Source organism: Lineus longissimus, chromosome 17 (genome assembly GCF_910592395.1).
Source record: "Lineus longissimus chromosome 17, tnLinLong1.2, whole genome shotgun sequence".
NCBI classification, from domain to species: Eukaryota; Metazoa; Nemertea; class Pilidiophora; order Heteronemertea; family Lineidae; genus Lineus; species Lineus longissimus.
In genome coordinates this window covers 3,200,497-3,218,879 of record NC_088324.1, presented here as the reverse complement: position 1 = coordinate 3,218,879, position 18,383 = coordinate 3,200,497, and the positions used below count along the sequence as shown (strand labels likewise).

General features: G+C 41.7%; 1 protein-coding gene across 2 annotated transcripts in view; it reads left to right on the top strand.

Annotated features, from left to right (window-relative positions):
* Positions 1–17,798, top strand: part of LOC135501255 (nucleoporin NUP188-like) — a 65,095-nt gene extending 47,297 nt beyond the window's left edge. For both annotated transcript variants that reach the window (XM_064793276.1, XM_064793275.1), the window contains exons 32-42: positions 188–318; positions 2,028–2,159; positions 2,788–2,970; positions 3,622–3,777; positions 4,620–4,757; positions 5,676–5,750; positions 7,252–7,470; positions 8,764–8,895; positions 9,668–9,732; positions 13,326–13,455; positions 16,101–17,798. In XM_064793276.1, coding sequence (XP_064649346.1) covers positions 188–318; positions 2,028–2,159; positions 2,788–2,970; positions 3,622–3,777; positions 4,620–4,757; positions 5,676–5,750; positions 7,252–7,470; positions 8,764–8,895; positions 9,668–9,732; positions 13,326–13,455; positions 16,101–16,280 — 1,541 coding nt within the window. In that variant the 3' untranslated portion in view covers positions 16,281–17,798. The remainder of the gene's footprint in view (positions 1–187; positions 319–2,027; positions 2,160–2,787; positions 2,971–3,621; positions 3,778–4,619; positions 4,758–5,675; positions 5,751–7,251; positions 7,471–8,763; positions 8,896–9,667; positions 9,733–13,325; positions 13,456–16,100) is intronic.
* Positions 17,799–18,383: the final 585 nt, after the last annotated feature.

Sequence of the window (18,383 nt, the reverse complement as noted above, 5' to 3'; positions counted from 1 at the left end):
ACTTCTGCTTAAAGGCGCCGCGAGAGAACGGGATAAAGTATAGTTGATATCAGACTGTGAACCCAAAACTTCATGCACTCTATTACGTAATGACATCGTTGCTCTCTGAGATGCCACAAAATCAGCCACCTTGGTTAATGAACTTCATTCTTTAATCCAACCCTGAATTCCATGTTGCTATTTTCAGCTGTAGATACGAAGCAGCTGTTGGAGCTTCTGAATGTACTCTGTCCCTTGCTCCACCAGCGAACCCATCAACTTATACCTGAGCAGACATTAGAGACATCAAATATGACGATGGTCAATCGGAGAGTCAAGGTAATTTGGGGGACAGTGGCGAGGAGGTTGAGGGTTCGACTCTTGGAAGGATCGCCGCTGTTTCGTTTTTGTGTCATTGAGCAAAACACTCATTCCTAAGTTGCTCCGTCCTTTGAAGGAGTTCTAGATCTGAACTCCTTGCAAAACACCCCAGCACTGAAGTGAGAAACATGATTAGCTTATGATAGTCTCTTGGCCACTTAACCCAATTCTTGCCTTATTGAAGTGGCCTACATCACCCAGCCTTGGGGGAGATATAATCCCAGGAAAAGAACACTCCCACACTGAAGAAAAACAAACAAAATTTTAGCCGTCCTGTGTTTTGGAATGTAAAGCACCTGTGAACGTTTAGAGCGACATGCACTATAAATGCAGTTTTGGCTCACCGTAGGGGAGTCTATACAACAGTGATGTGTCCGTCGTCGTCGTCATCGTATCCTGTTTCAAAAACAGTGGCACGTTTCTTAACCGCTGGGGCTATTAACTTGTTTTAAATTTTATTTTCGTGGTAGTTACTAAGAGCAAGGATACATCACATATCCTACATGTTTTTGATTTGACCTAATTTTCAAGGTCACAGAGGTCAAATGGTGTGAATTGGCTGTTTGTGTGTAACTATGGCACATTTCTTAACCGCCTAAGCTATGAACTTTAAACTTGGTACATATGACCCCCTAGGTAAGATGAACTCGGACACTAAATTTCGGTCCGGTCTGACTCTTGACTTGGTCGCCAGGGGGCCAAAGCCCAAAACTTGAAAAGTGTGATATCTCACTTATTACTGACTCGTTTTTGGTAAAAAATTTATTGTAGGTACTCTTAGCAAGGATACATCACATATGTTACAGGTTATTGATTTGACATATTTATTTAGGTCACAGAGGTCAAATTGCGTAAATTTGCCATTTGAGCGTAACTGTGCCACGTTTCTTAACCACTTAGGCAACGAGCTTGAGACTTTGTGCAAAGGACCCCCTAGGTCAGGTGACCTCTGACCCTGAATTTCAGTCCGGACTGAATCTCGACTTGGCCACCAGGGGGCCAAAAGTGAAAACCTAGAAAGTGTGATATGTCATTCATTAGTAATTCGTTTTTAATAACATTTTTATGGTAGGAACTCCTAGCAAAGATACATCACATATCATACGAGTTTTTGATTTGACTGGCTTTTCTAGGTCACAGAGGTCAAATGGCGTAAATTGGTCATTTGAGTGTAACTATGGCACGTTTCTTAACCACTAAAGCTATGAACTTGAAATTTGGTACACATGACTCCCTTCGTCATGTAACCTTGGACACCGAATTCCATCTGATCTGGTACTCAACAAAAAGTGCAATATCTTGTTTATTAGTGACTTGATTTTGATGATATACTTATGGTACTTACTCCAAGCAACGATACAATACATGTCATACTGACTTTAGTTTGACCTATATACTATACATGTACAATGTTTCTTAACCAGCATGAATTCCAAAGCACCAAATATCTATACGGCCGTTTCATTGATTGATTGGCCTCTTTCCAGATGAGCAACTCTTGCATTTGGTTTGGCAAACTGCACCGGTTATTGAGTTAGGCTCCATTGTTTTTATCACGCGGCTGACTGGAAACATCAAAGGCTGACTGCATTAGTTGGCCGCTTTGTCTCCCCCCCACAACAAAGGTTCATCGTCTTTATTCTGATCCTAAATCATGTTTCTTGCAGCCTCAGGTTTTGAACATCTGCCTCCTGAATGAGGTGTTGCTAACGATAGACAACCCTGACGTCTGGCTCCCGGTGCTGCAAGAACACGCGACCCTGCCCCTGCTCCTCTCCTCCCTACAGATGTGGATCAAGGTAAATTGATGTTCCTAAACTAAAGCATCGTGCAAGCAATTTTAATTGCTGCTACCTGTGGTTATAACTGCTGCTATAGTTGTGCAACAAAAAAATCTCTTGTCTGTGGGTAAAACCAAATTGCTGAGCTTGATATTGATCACAGGTTGCTGCGATGATTACCACAAAAGAGCCATTTTTCATCATCATCATGATTTTGGCATGGTGGCCAAGGATTAAGCCTTTGCCTGGAAATATGCGCCTCATTCTCGACACTACCATGTCTACTTCAGTCCTGAAGAAGACACGGTCGTGTCGCAAGCTCCACTCACGGAAATCAAAGTTGAATAAAAAAATTAGTTTCACTTTCCTCTCTCCGAATTATCTTCATTCTGATCAACAATGACAACATGGCATCGTCGCCTGTTTCTGATATTGATCATGGGGAGTGGTTTTCCTCTTCATGCAAAAAAGGGCTTCCAATAAGAGACAAGTCTCGGCAAAGTTTCCTGCATAATAACTGTATTACTGCAATGGTTATTTCTCTTTACTTGTACCACGAGAAAATACAATGAATATGAGGGTCGTAGGCCTATAAGAGTGATCCTTTATGAAAGTGATTAAAATGGGTAATTGTTTTCCTTTCCAGGCAAAACAAGGCATCCATTACGTGCAATCAGTCATCATGTTCCTACAGACCCTGGCGCGGATCCCCAAGGTCGCTGAAGCCATCATGGTGAATGGCTTCACCCAGCATCTGTGTTTACCAGTCACTCATCTTTATACGCAGGAGTTCTACCAATCAGATAAGGCTGATATCGGAGCAAAAAAGGTAGGTTATAGACAGTTCCCAGCTTCTCAGTCTCTCAGTCTCACATCAAAGCCTTTCGTTGGCCAGAAAAGTTTCAAGACAATCAGTGGGTTTTGAATCTGTACCCAGGCAGACGTTTCTGTTAGAGAATCAATGATAGAGATAAATCATCATTCTGTGATTCTATGATGGCCTCCGTCATATTAGTGCTATAATGGATTTCATCACAGATGTATGATGAGCCCATGGTAATAGATATGACCATGTTGGTTCATCATAGATCTATGATGGAAATTCGCCATCATAGAATCTAATAAAGGCCATCAAATACATGTAGGTGAACTTGGCAAATTTATTCATATTTTCCAAAATTCTGTCTCGGGTAATGTTGATGCTTCCACGCACTATGATAGAACCCACAGCATAGAGTATACATGAACAGCAGAATTCTTATAATAGAATCTAACCATGAGATCTAATGCAAAACATGGTTTATAATAATCATCGAAGATTCTACTATGGGCCATCATAGATTCTATGAATGACAGAATCATTTGTCTATCTTGTGTTCCAAGCAATGTATAAAGTTTCTGCCAATATTCTTACCTAACACGTGAGTATGAGAATGCTTCTCCATACAAAACTGCTAAGGATAACTTTCTTCTTTTCAAGACGGAAGTCACTAGCACCATGACGGAGGCACCTACATGGCTTGGCATCTACCGCCAGTTCTTGAGCCTGGTCTCAAGCATGCTGTCAACGCTACGATTCTCATTCCTGCAGGATGCTCTAGACTTTTTGGGTGTTCATCAGGACCGTATGATCCAGGTTAGTTTCCATCGGCCTGTGTAAGCTGTTTTTTCCTTACTTTCAGTGCCTGTGTAACCAGTTCGTTCTTACTTTCAGTGCCTGTGTAACCAGTTTGTCCTTACTCTCAGTGCCTCTGTCACCAGTTCGTTCTTACTTTCAGTGCCTGTGTAACCAGTTTGTCCTTACTCTCAGTGCCTCTGTCACCAGTTCGTTCTTACTTTCAGTGCCTGTGTAACCAGTTTGTCCTTACTCTCAGTGCCTCTGTCACCAGTTTTTACTTTCAGTGCCTGTGTAACCAGTTTGTCCTTACTCTCAGTGCCTCTGTCACCAGTTCGTTCTTACTTTCAGTGCCTGTGTAACCAGTTTGTCCTTACTCTCAGTGCCTCTGTCACCAGTTCGTTCTTACTTTCAGTGCCTGTGTAACCAGTTTGTCCTTACTCTCAGTGCCTCTGACACCAGTTCGTTCTTACTTTCAGTGCCTGTGTAACCAGTTTGTCCTTACTCTCAGTGCCTCTGACACCAGTTCGTTCTTACTTTCAGTGCCTGTGTAACCAGTTTGTCCTTACTCTCAGTGCCTCTGACACCAGTTCGTTCTTACTTTCAGTGCCTGTGTAACCAGTTTGTCCTTACTCTCAGTGCCTCTGACAGCAGTTCGTTCTTACTTTCAGTGCCTGTGTAACCAGTTTGTCCTTACTCTCAGTGCCTCTGTCACCAGTTCGTTCTTACTTTCAGTGCCTGTGTAACCAGTTTGTCCTTACTCTCAGTGCCTCTGTCACCAGTTCGTTCTTACTTTCAGTGCCTGTGTAACCAGTTTGTCCTTACTCTCAGTGCCTCTGTCACCAGTTCGTTCTTACTTTCAGTGCCTGGGTGCTGTGCGTGTGACCTTGATTTGTCCCCAGCTCCAGGAGGCGGAGGCGACACTTCATCTTCTCTATGAGTTGGCTCATTTCATTAGAGAGTGGCGGTTACAGCTGCCACAGGTCATGGATGCAATGATGGTAAGACACACCGCAGTGCCAGGACTGATTCCCTGACCAGCAACACAGGCTGACATTTTGATCACAATAGCTGTGGAATCTAGTTTATTATTCACGCAAACTGCCAAATTCTTCAATTGGCAGTTTGAAAATTTAAATGCTGATGAATGGATCCTTACTGTCTTATTGTGGCCCTGTGTGAAGATTTGTAATGAAACAGTTTCCAAGCATGGGGACTTTGCTGTCATTATGTCATGTCACAATGTCCCCACCAACATACGAATGAACATAAATTCCGATACTTACATAAACACAAGTTGAAGACAATTTCATCAACGTAAGACAATTTGTCCCGGACCTGTGCTTGATACTGTAACCCAGGAAAATTTTGCGGGCAGGTTAATTTTGCGGTATTTGCGGTCAGCACAAATCCGCAAAATTAACCTGCCCGCAAATATAATCTGATCTTGCTATGACGCACTCATCCGCAAAAATAAACTGTATAAATACTAAAACGTACACACATATACAGACAGTGTTTACCTACACTGCGCCGATCGGCAATGAGAATGCGGTCGGGAGCCGATCAATTAAGCGTTTGACAGGGTAGGAAAGTTTAGATTGACGCTGCACTTTCTTTGTTACGTTCCGTAGTCTTGGCTATATTTTTGCCGAATGCATGTTAATTTTGCGGGATTTGCGGTCGGCCACAGTCCGCAAATTTAAAATGCGCAAATAATACTGTTTAGACTGAAAATTGACAAATCCGCCAAAAAAACCTGCCGCCAAATTTTCCTGGGTTACAGTATGTAACAATGTCACAGGTCAGATGTCCGAGGTCGATGAAGTTGCAAGTCCTATTTTTGCACGGCGCTATCTGTCTGTTTTACAACTACAAGTAGGCTTATCGCATGTATTGATGACTGGTGTTTCTTTCAGCTTAGTTTGAATAACCTAATGCAGACGTCTGCATCGATGATCACTCATCCAAGATTACTCCAACACATTCTAGAGGTAAATATTCATTTTGTCAAGATAATGATTATTAATGAATTAAGTCGCCAAAATTGAAGTTCATCCACAAGCATGTGTACATGGTCTGATTTATAGTCTAGTTTCACAGATATTAAGACTTGTTGAATATTCAGGCCACATCAGATATTATGGACATGATCATTAATTTGATGTCATTCAGTTGGAATTGACAAGAGAAGGGTGAAACCAAGTTGTCTAATGATCATTACAGCAGTACAGTAAAGATTGACGGAAAGTATGTAGCTCAAGGAACATCCGTTAACTGAGCCTTCCGAGAGCTGAGCTTATGACCTCCTGACTATATGTGCTTGGCAATCTAATCACTGCGCCAACGGGTTCTCTTGATAGCATCAACTCAGTGGATAAGATAACTAGGTGTGAAACTCATCCTTGTGGGTAAAATTGTGCCACCTCCCAAATTCTGATTTGGGCCAGACTATGATAGTTCAGCCCATTGAGATATATTTTAACATATTTTTGCACAATGATTCCGATTAAATAGACGATTTACCATGATCGTTCAACATGTGCAAGCTGAAGGGTGGAAAATCTATGGGACAATTTAACCCCTCCTTGGGCCAATGGCATCCCATCTTACGGTACCAGAATGTAATGGACAATTGTACCTCACTTTGGGCCAATGTCACCCCATCTTACAGTACAGGAATGTAAGGATAATTTTACCCCACTTTGGGCCAATGTCACCCCATCTTACAGTACAGGAATGTAAGGATAATTTTACCCCACTTTGCCCAATGTCACCCATTCTTACAGTACAGGAATGTAAGGATAATTGTACCTCACTTTGGGCCAATGCCACCCCATCTTACAGGAATGTAAGGATAATTTTACCCCACTTTGGGCCAATGTCACCCCATCTTACAGTACAGGAATGTAAGGATAATTTTACCCCACTTTGGGCCAATGTCACCCCATCTTACAGTACAGGAATGTAAGGATGATTGTACCCCACTTTGGGCCAATGTCATCCCATCTTACAGTACAGGAATGTAAGGATAATTTTACCCCACTTTGGGCCAATGTCACCCCATCTTACAGTACAGGAATGTAAGGATAATTTTACCTCACTTTGGGCCAATGTCACCCCATTTTACAGTACAGGAATGTAAGGATAATTTTACCTCACTTTGGGCCAATGTCACCCCATTTTACAGTACAGGAATGTAAGGATAATTTTACCCCACTTTGGGCCAATGTCACCCCATTTTACAGTACATGAATGTAAGGATAATTTTACCCCACTTTGGGCCAATGTCACCATATCTTCCGATACCGGAATGAATAGGACCTTATCACCTCTCTGTTGGCCAATGTCACCCCATTTTATGGTACAACAATGTATTGGACAATTTCACTCAACTTTGGGCCAATGTCTCTATCTTGCACTACCGGAATGATTGCTAAAAATTTTACTCTGAAATGTAATTTCTCTTATTAGATTTTCAATGTCTCTTTCTAGCGGCAGTATGGTAAAGAAACAAGTCGTTCTTCCGGACAGGATCGGTTGTCGATGGCACCCCTCAGCAGCCGACTACAGCACCAATCATCGACGGAGGACGTTGATCACTATTCGCCGCAACTCATCAGCGTGGTCAACCGCCTCATGAACATCCTCGCTCAGGGAATGTCGATTTATAGAAAACTATCACCGGACCTTTGTGAAATATTACTAGATCAGGTTTGAGTTTTGATATTGATACATTGGCCCTAGCTGGTTCTTGTTGCTAAATATACAATACTAAGAGTCTTGCTAAGAGGAGCATAAAGGGTAGGAATATCTAATTAAGTGTTACAAAGACAATGGGTGATATGAATAAAGACTACCAAATGCTTTTATCTAAAACTCCACGTACATTTACACTAGGCCTTTCTGTACAAAATTGAAGTAAAAGCATTTGCTAGTCTTTATTCATATCGCCCAATGACATGCAATATTCATTGTTGGGATAAGCGATACAAAGAGTGCTAGTCTGCATTGAAAATCTGTTGTTATTGTGAGTGGCATAAAATCCAACCGCAGATATGGACTACTAAAAAACACCTGATTTATCATATGAATCCAGTGACTGCCCACCATATCATTATCAGTCATTATCAAGAACAACCTGCACCCAAAAAAGACAATCTAGTTTGAAATCACTCTTACATGTCAAAATGTTAATTTAAAGTCGGCAAAAGTTTCAGTTTCACTTAACCTTTTGAGTGCCAAAACTGTTGTTCGGCGTTTTGACATATTTCTTGAAGATAACGTAAGATAGAGACACTATGCACACTCCTACGACTAGCAAACGATCTATGCACCTGTTTGTGATGTCACATGTGTGCAGAATGAGCATGGCTGAGCCCGGGAAGGGGCGGCTTGGTGCTGATAAAGTTGTCGAAATTGCCGACACGTGGAGCTACGGCACCAAATGCAAAATACCCTTATGTCCAGGGGAAAGTTTCACTATCTACCACTCAGTAAAAAGGTACCATTGATGTTTGAAATGAAAGAGTGAATAAAGAGCTACAAAATAGGTATAATACAAAGGTTTTATTTTGCTTATTTAGCATTTCAACAATGAAAAATCCTGAAAAATCCTTGCAAACCTGGCACAGGGCGGTTTATAGGCTTATGCAAGGTTGGCACTGAAAGAGTTAACTGCGAAATGGCAAGAAATAGTTCTGTGTTTACTGTTGTCCATTTTACCAAAAAAATGGCACTGAATTGGAAACAAATATAAAAGGCTTCATGTAGGAACACTTGTCAGTATATCACTTCAATTAGCTCTTTCTTGTTGATGAGTAGGCTGATTTTTGCAAAGTGAATTTTTTCTATACTCTTGACTCTGAATATTCAGACTGAATATAGCATTTTGTTCAACTGCTTCATGTACGATGTGAAATGAAATTGCAAACAAATGTCGTTTTCTCATAAAATGGATTCTTGTTTGCTTATCTACCATTCATAATCGAGTCTTCTCTCCTTCAGAGCATGGACATCAGCGAGTATGAGCCATTGTTGACCCTCAGCTTCAGTAGCCCATCATTGGATACGGATGGACCTCTCTCTTACGGCACAATCCTGTCATCTCTCAATATTGCTCTCAAGTTTCTCACCAAAGTAGGTATTCTTTGTATTTGTTGATATGATAAATCATGAAAATTTCGATTGGAAAGACTGAAAGAAATTATGTAGACTGAAAAAGTAAAATACAGAATATTGGGTTTTCTACCAATTTTGAATGGTAGAACAAAATATTTCAAGTTGTGAAAATGTATCGAACTACTTCTAGTTCCTTTAACAATACATGTATGCTTAGCAGAACATTTGTTATCATCATCATTATCATCATCATCATCAGCATCATTATCATCATAAATACCAGCATTGTATCTCCCTTTAGCTCAATATTTGTCATAGAATAGAGTGATGAAAACCAATAACGAATTGTCCTTAAATTTACTGTGTGTTGAACATTTTCTGTTGCTTTTGATCATAATTTTCAATCATCCCGAATTGGTCTTTTGAGGACAATGGCACAACCAAATGGATGAGTTCTCATCAAACCTCTGTGATTAACCCTTTAAGTACTCAATGCTTTTGCAGCCACATACTGAGCCTATTTTAGGCTAATTTTTGACCTTTTTTTGAAAGGGTACTGTATGTAAACCTATTGTATAGAAACACGAGGCCGGTCTCATTCAGATGCCGCAGAAGAGAGATTTAGTTCTAAAAACAGTTTGTAGATGGAAGCACTGAAGATTATATAGTAATTTCCGGTTAACTGCATGCCACGGGAGCCGTGCCACACGTAAAAAGCGATGGTGTTTTTTTATATGGCTCCCGTATCAGACGTACTGAAAGGGTTAAAGTTTCTATTTGTTTGTTTCAGATTGACCCTCGCGGTACGTCCCCAGCCAAGTCACCAAGTCAGACTGACTGGGCACCAATTACAAAGTGAGTACTCCACACTATCTGTTGTTCAAGCACAGCCTAGGCGCAGTTATGGAGGAATCTCGATCAGCAGACACCCTGTCCATTACATAAGTCGTACTTCCACCTATCAAATCCCTGTGTCTTTTGCGCTTACACCTGTGAATTGCCGTGTCTAAATAGACCCGTGTGTCAAATCCCCGTGTCTATTAGCCCTATCGAGCTCGATGGGGCTAATCGGGGGCTAATTTAGACCTGTGTTCAACACAGGTTTTTTGATAGGTGGAATCTGAATAGACACGGCAATTGCAAGTTCTACGATCCGGCGACAGATGGCGCGGTGTAGTTGCCTCGGTATTGCGCATGCGAAATTCCCCTCCAACGGGAAAGAAACACAGGAGAGCTCCCTACCTACAGCGCACCTGTCGCCGGGGCTATTAACCATTATCTAACACCACTGATAGGTGTAAGCGCACCCCAGGTTTTTTGACACATGGCAAAGACACGGGTCTTGAAAAAACACAGGGTTTTATGATAGGTGGAACTACGACTATACACTGATTTTAGTGCCTGTCTCAGTCCAAGGATATTGGGTTTAAACACCGTTTTGGTTGCAGTTTGTCCTTCACAAGTCAAGCCCAAATGGCGCTCTATGAGCAGGTCCTCTATAGTATACCCCTAGTGCCTTGGTAAAGTGTTTTTCATATCATTCTGGCCAAAGGTACTTAGTTGAACTCGGGAATGTGACAAGATCAGAGTTACTAAAATATAGTGCTGTTGCACAATACTAGGTAATTACTAGCATAGGCTTAACAGATGATTTTTCACGGTGTCAATCCAGCGAACTATGGCAAACATTACCATGTGATCACACAATATTACAGTTTAAAGACAAGATGTCAGGCAGGCGCCTTTGGCACGATCTATCTGAAAAACGCTTTAGTAGTGTCATCTTAGCTCCATTGTTGGAGGGTATTTCCTTAGCTCATACAGTAGAGGTCCTGGCTTCAAACCCCAGCTGGACCTCAGTGTTTTTCTTCTGTTACATATGCCTCTCTGGACAGTCGTAAAGTACTTTGCAACATACTCTGGTCAGTTGAAAACGATATATCTCGCAGTATCATTATCTGCCAACCAAGAAGTAGATTTGGCAGGATCTTCTGTTGACCCTAATTAGCCCTGTTGCTAAGGGCACTTTTTTCATTTGTTGGATTACAAATCCGCCGGGGTTATTTTCCGGAAAGTGGAGAAAAAAAAGTCCCGACGACCGTTTTTTACACACTTTGTTTTTATCCCCCAACCATAAAAGAGAGAACTGAAAAAATATTTTTCCCTGACGACAAATTTCAACCAAAAAAATATGGCCCAAGGTGCCAAGCGCCGAGACATTTAACGTGAAAAAAATAGAAAAAATGAATGTTCATTGAGCAATGAGACATTTTAAGTATGAACGACTGTTGAATACTTTCTTTTTAGCTCACCTCTGTGGAGCTTATACAATACCGTGGCATCCGTCGTCGTCCGTTAGCGGAGCATGTTTCAACACTGCCAGGGCTAGATGGCTAAAACTTGGTGTGATGGTAGCTTTTGGCAATATGCCCAGACTTATTTTTTCTTTTCTGTTTATTTTTTCTTTTCTATTTTCTGGCCTCCAGACGGAATCTTGGAAATTGGTTTTTTGCCTTTTTGAAGCTAATGGTTGTACGTAGAGTGACGAAATTGTTATGGTGTGTGTATCTAATAAGCTTAAATGACATATCATACGGGTTTTTGATTTGACCTTCTTTTCAAGGTCACAGAGGTCAAAGTTCACTAAATCACCGATAGGTGGCACGTTTCGTTTCTATTTGAGCTAGAAGGTTCTAAACTTGGGAGGACATGTATCTAGGGACCCTAAAAAATTAAACAAAGTCCTATTACTCCGAAACAAATGATTTCATGGCAACCACACTTCATGTGATTATGTATCTATGTACTCTTATCAATATCCCTAATTTTCAGTCAAATCCCATGACAAATGTGGCAGGGATATATCTAGAACGATTTGGAACGGCGGCCCGCCGTGCCCCTAAAGCGATGCGCCGTTTTGCCCTTATCTGTTCCAAAGTCGCCTGTCTGCCCTTTAAACCCACAGAGATGCGCCGTTCATGCCCCTATCATTAGCGCCGTGTATGCCCCTTGCGTCCGCCTTGCCCTCAATCCCCCTTTCAGATGAAACTATCCCGATTTTACCTCCAAATCACTTCCATGTGGTCGTTTGGCACCAAGATAGGACCAATATACTATGACAACGTTACACAAATAACAGTCACACAAATCGGCGGACGAGGTCACCAAAGAGAAACATAAACAAATGGCTTACTGCCTATCGTCTGCTCAGTGTCACCTCATCATTGCAATCATATTGTATGGCGATCAGTGCGCTTCGTGGCCATTTATATAACTAAATTATGAGGTTGTCTCATGTTTGTATTTAGTATGAAATCTTCTTTACAATGATGTAATGACTGTATTTGGTGGAGAGAATATAATATACTGCTTGTATTTGAATTTGTTGACTGAATGAAAGCTCGGCCGTGTTTCCTGCCAAAATGATACGCAGCACTGACGATCTTCTGCGTCTCTTATTTATTGGTAGGCCTATGTCATTCCGTTGATGCACGCAGGTTATGTATAGCCAAGGTGATTTCAGGCTTTCTGATGTAACCTTGTCAGGCCTGAAGGCAGGGCTTTTCTTCTGGCGAAGCCTCTTCCAGACACATTACTCTCCGACGCAAATGCCGAGATTTACCTGTTTTTAATAGAAAATTAACATTACCTAATGCAGGCCTATTGTTCAATGCATGACTTCTGATGACGTTTTCTCATGTGTGTAGGGTGGTCATAATGCAAAACACTTAAAGGGTCGGGGAGTCCCCCAAAACCCAAGAGATCTGCCTCAATGATTGATTGAGTGAGATAAACTGATGTGTACATGTAGCAGCAGTAACCATGGACCTCAAGTGTAAGGTATAGGGTTTTTACATCCAAGGAAGAAGGAAAGGAAAGAAAATTAGAAAGATGGTGCAGAACAAGATGATTTTTATGTCATAAAAATCATCAACACACAAATACTTTATTACAAAGTTTGACCTAACTCTACCAGTATTTGGATCATCTGGTCTGACACTCCGCGCGCTCGCATCATACTAGTATTGCCCATTCTTCTCCATCGACTCTGCCACGCACGTCATGTTGCGTCATATTGCCCCTTTTTTGCACAAGAGCGCCTAGCCCCTATGCAGCTGTAGATATATCCCTGTATGGCCGCCAGGCCACCATCTTGAAAATCCAACGAAGTCTTATTACTCCTAAACTGTTGAACAGATGTCAACCAATTCCATGTGACATGTACACTCTTCAGTAACCCTAAAATTCAGTTAACTGTATAACCAAAATCCTATACTTAAATTGTACCGGTAATTTTCTTTTGTGCCATTGAGATGAGAAGAATAAGGGATAAAAACTGGTGAAACTAGTCAGCAACTGCTCTCCCCATATCCACTGCAAGTGACATGCATTACATTACCCGAGGTGAGCACATGGTCCCTGGATCATTTTTTTCTTTTCTGTTGCAGGAGTCTGCTGATGTACATCCTAGAGAATGCAATTGTGGTGCTGATGTGTCAAGCAATGAGACATTTAAAGGATGCGACACTTTCACCACGAGACAAGCAATTCTTAAAGAGAGAACTAGGCGCCGAACTGGTGAGTTGATTGAAAGAAAAAAATAGCAAGCATTATTGTATTATGTGGGAGATAAGAGACATGATTGGAATAACTAGTCCAAAACTGCTATTCACAGATCATTATGGGAAAAGCAATTATGCATGTTCCCTGTCTGGAGTCCAGAATCTGAATCCTACACAATATTATTACATTCACCAAGAAAACTTGCAACTTACAACAGGAATTAGACAGAAATACAAACGATGTCATACAATTGAAAATCAAACATGTTTTGGAGCGGCTAATTCTACATCAATAACATGCTACTAATACTTATTATAAAACCATTGTTTAAATGAAGCTCCTAGCCAAATTGTGCTCAATCATGTCAGACGTTAAAAGTAATATTGTAAAATGAGAACGATTAAGACATTTTAGAATAATTTACAAAATACACATTTGTCAAATCGTAAAAGATTTGCACCATGCAAGTTGCATGACCAGCAGTTACTATAGTTATCAAGTTGACTTATAACCAATCTAAAGACCCAAATAGTTCCTTGGTGGTTGCCAAAGTGCTCGTCAAATGAGCGACATAAACTATCAGCAACAGATTTAATCTCCATCCCTAGCTTGTACTGGAAACCTGCAGGCAGGGTGGTGGTGGGTTGCGGTGGGTTTGAGACTTGAAACCTGCAGGCAGGGTGGTGGTGGGTTGCGGCGGGTTTGAGACTTGGAACCTGCAGGCAGGGTGGTGGTGGGTTGCGGCGGGTTTGAGACTTGAAACCTGCAGGCAGGGTGCTGGTGGGTTGCGGCGGGTTTGAGACTTGAAACCTGCAGGCAGGGTGGTGGTGGGTTGCGGCGGGTTTGAGACTTGAAACCTGCAGGCAGGGTGGTGGTGGGTTGCGGCGGATTTGAGACTTGAAACCTGCAGGCAGGGTGGTGGTGGGTTGCGGCGGGTTTGAGACTTGAAACCTGCAGGTGGGTTGCGGTGGGTTTGAGACTTGAAACCTGCAGGCAGGGTGGTGGTGGTGGGTTGCGGTGGGTTTGAGACTTGCTAACAGGATCAGCTTGACAGTCATCAGCTCAGGGTTAACTAGTTGTATCTGCAATTTTGGTAGTTCTGAGAAAAATGCAATTGAAAATTTAAAACACTAACTTTGATTCTATAACAGTTGTTCTCGCAAGTTTTTTTCCAGTAGTCTACATGGACCCATCTTCGCCATAATAGCATATCAATACATTCCTGCCTATTGTCTACACTGGATTCTGGGATACTGATTTTGCAGATACAACCTTGTGACTCCAGAATATATGTCATTTCCGAGTCACAAAGTTTTTTCTGACATTGAGAGTTTTATAAAACTAACAAAAATGGTATTCACTCTTGCAAATGATCTGGGTGGTACAGTTCAATAATAAAAGTAATTCCTTAAAGAGGTCTATAGGCAGGAGCGAGGGGATCAAATTGGTAATCGACATGGGTTGCTTTTGATTCAGCGATATTTAGTTTTGATGTTCTGTGAGATAGGAGAGACCCCTATTGGTGGCGACTTCGTATACCTTAATTTGAACCTTGCTCCTGCCTATGGTCTTCCTTTAACATGATGAAAATAGTTGATATCCTTAAGGTTGTTTTAACTAAGTGGCATTGTTGACAGTTTAACTCGTTTAACGGTTGTTTTTACCATATCATATTGCTGAAGTTTCCACTAGTCCAATGGTTGTTTTAACTGTATGAAATGGGATTTGGTCTAACCACATCATTGGTTGTTTTAACAATAGCAAATGGTCAAAACGTCAGCAATTTAAAATGTTGTCCTTGCCATCTCCATTTGTTGAAATATTGTCTTCTGCAGAATTGATCTCACTCATATAGTTGTTTGAACAAATCACTGTTCCCACTTATTATCCTTTGCAATTGCCATGAGGTTGCAGTGCCTGACCACAACAGTTTCTAGCATGGTGTTGGGTAATGTTATGATTATATGCTCAAAAACTCCATCTTCGACCATGATAACATGAACAAATACAATGTAATATTGTGTTCTTTTTTTTGTTTTATTACTCAACGTTTTTAAGAGGTAAACTTAATTTTCCAAGGTAACAAAAATTGCAAAGACCACACATATGCAAATAGTACATACAGTTATGTGGTGTTTAGAACTACCACAAAACGTACGCACTAAACCAGTGTTCATATGTAAGTCTGTCCTGTCATCTTTATCTATAATAAACTCCAATGAACTCCAACCACTGCATAGGAGTGTAAGTGTCATTAAACTGGTACTTGATGTCTAATGATGAATTACTAAAATACACTGGCTCCAGTAGATTCTAAGGTCCTCATTGATCTTTTGATAGGAATTCCATCATAGACCCAATAGCAGTGGGTCCTATATTTATGCACATAAGCAGCACAGTACAAACTGATTTGAGTGATAGTCTTCAAAATTCTTGAACATTCTTAATTAATCTCCATCACTGATCAATGGATGGAAACCTTTGCCAGTGTGTGATAAAAACGTGGCATATAAAAATCATCATCGATTCTGCAACAGCTTTCCATCATAGATACATTGACATAAACTCTTGCCTCTGTAGCTGGTACTCAGTTCTCTACTCAATCATGATAACATGAATGCTATCTCGCCGTGCAAATGCTCACTCCATCCTCTTTTCAGAATTCATTCCTCCAAAGTTTCCATCGCTACATCAGGAAGGGCGGGCCACCATCACCTGCAGGATCCAGTCTTCCCACTCCACAGCTGAATCGCTCTGTGTCCCTGACGGGTTTCCAAGCAACAGGGGAACAGCGCTATTTCAAAATGGTAGCAGACTTTGTGAAGCAGGTTTTGAGATAAACAGTGACTGAAGTAAAATGCCTTTCACACCTCACAACATGACAATTACAAGAAATAGAAAGGAAAAACATCTACTGCTACTGCTACGGATGTGCAGTTTATGTTTGTAACATTCGGTAATAAATAAGGAAGTGACTATTTGGCAAGCCCGGCTCACCAAACAGCGCCTTTTTTCTGCCCTAGATGGAGAGCCGAACTCATGCATATTCAACCATCCAGGAGCTCATTATCATTCGTGGCAACACGGTCAGCAACACTGGAGTTACAGTGAAACGCCTTTAGAAATGCACACTAATGCATTTAACATGCTTATCAGTTAAATCACGTTTATGACTTTTTTTGTTAATCCATACAGTCATGTACATGTACATGCTTCTTCGTGGATTATTGACCAAAACCCGAGTTTAGTAACAGGAATTGAATCGAGAGCGGGAAGTCGGCCATTGTTAAAATGCGCGTATAAATTCGAATATGACGTCACTGCTCTCTGATTGGCCAACATGTTGTAACCTCTCCGGCTCGCCAAAGAGGGTAGTATTTTTGCCCTGTTTGGCCAGCCCGGCTTGCCGAACAGGGTAGCTTTTTAGTGCTGTTTGGCAAGCGGCTCTCCAAACAGGACAAAAAAAGATGCCTGTTCGGCGAGCGGCTTGCCAAATAGACCCGGCCAATAAATAAACAATAGGGTGGTTTCGCAGTCGCACGGATAGCGCGACGTGAACGTTTAGCTAGACGTAACCGTTTTATTTACTGCTGCATCATTTCGGCGGTTTCGTTGCGCACGAGAAAACGGTTACGTTTAAGTCTAGGTGGCGTGAATTTTGAAAATGGCGGCACTCAGAGAACTCTTGCATTTGGCGATTGAAAATGAAGATGATGAGTTTGTTTACCTACTTTTTGAAGAAATGGCGGTGCCAAGGGGGTAACATATGATTCAGCGTAGCCTAGATTCGATTTAGAGACTTATGTTATGTATACCAATAAACAGATCTTCAAGGTATAATAACGTGGTCTATTTCACCATACGAAAGTTACAAACTGGCTCATCGCGCCAGGCTTACAGAAGACAACGAAATTCCACAGAACATATTATGCGACTATTACGACAGTATAACGGGTGTGTCTACAAACACCACATTCCTCCCTCCTAATCAGAAAGTAATTAACTAGTCCAAGTTATAAACACGGTCAAACTAGAACATAGCTCAAACACCCGAGCTTAAAAAACCAAACTAAACATATAACCAACTAAGTGACTATACTACGCAACTGGAAGTGTCTACGGTCACAACCTATTAATTACTGTAAAATGTCTCATGAACCGTATACATGTATGTGAACAACGCACACAAGGTAAGCTATCGAATGTTACTAAACCAACAAATGCCACAAATGGGCTATGTCCTTCAAAAATGTTCAATCAAACGTTCAGGTGGTTTTCTCACACGTGCAGATCTCCTCGGAGCTGGGGCTGGACTGGCAACAGCGGTGTTTCCAGAAACAGGCAATGGAGCAGGTCCTGCTGGAGGTATCACTGTGACTGGTGCATGAACCGGAGCCGGACGCTCAGGCTGTACCAGAGGCATGTCTGGCATGATTAGCTCAGGTTCTACTGGTGCTCCCAATGTCAGTTCTCCACTGCGGCGCAGGTGATCCACGTGTACAAACCTACGTCGGCCACCAACATCAACAATGTACGTCTATGGTCCTTGAATCTTAACCACACGACCTGGGAGCCATTTCTCCCTTCCATTTCGGAAGTTGCGCACGCGCACAATCTCAATCAGGACAAAACCTCGTGCCTTCACACCCCGGTTATCATGATTTTTCACCATCTTGTCCTGTTTATCAGTCACAGTCTTGTTTAGATCTGGACGTAGCAAGGAGAACCGTGTTCTCAGCGGACGTTTGAACACTAACTCAGCCGGGCTTACCCCCGTTACAGTATGGGGTGTCGTACGATATGTTAACAAGAAGTTATCAACGCGCCTTGCTCAGGGGTACGACGTCGCTCATGTCCTTTCTCCTCCGCCAGAAAATGGTTTTTCAACGCGGTCTTAGCTGATTTCACGATATTCTCAGCTGCGCCGTTTGACTGGGATGATA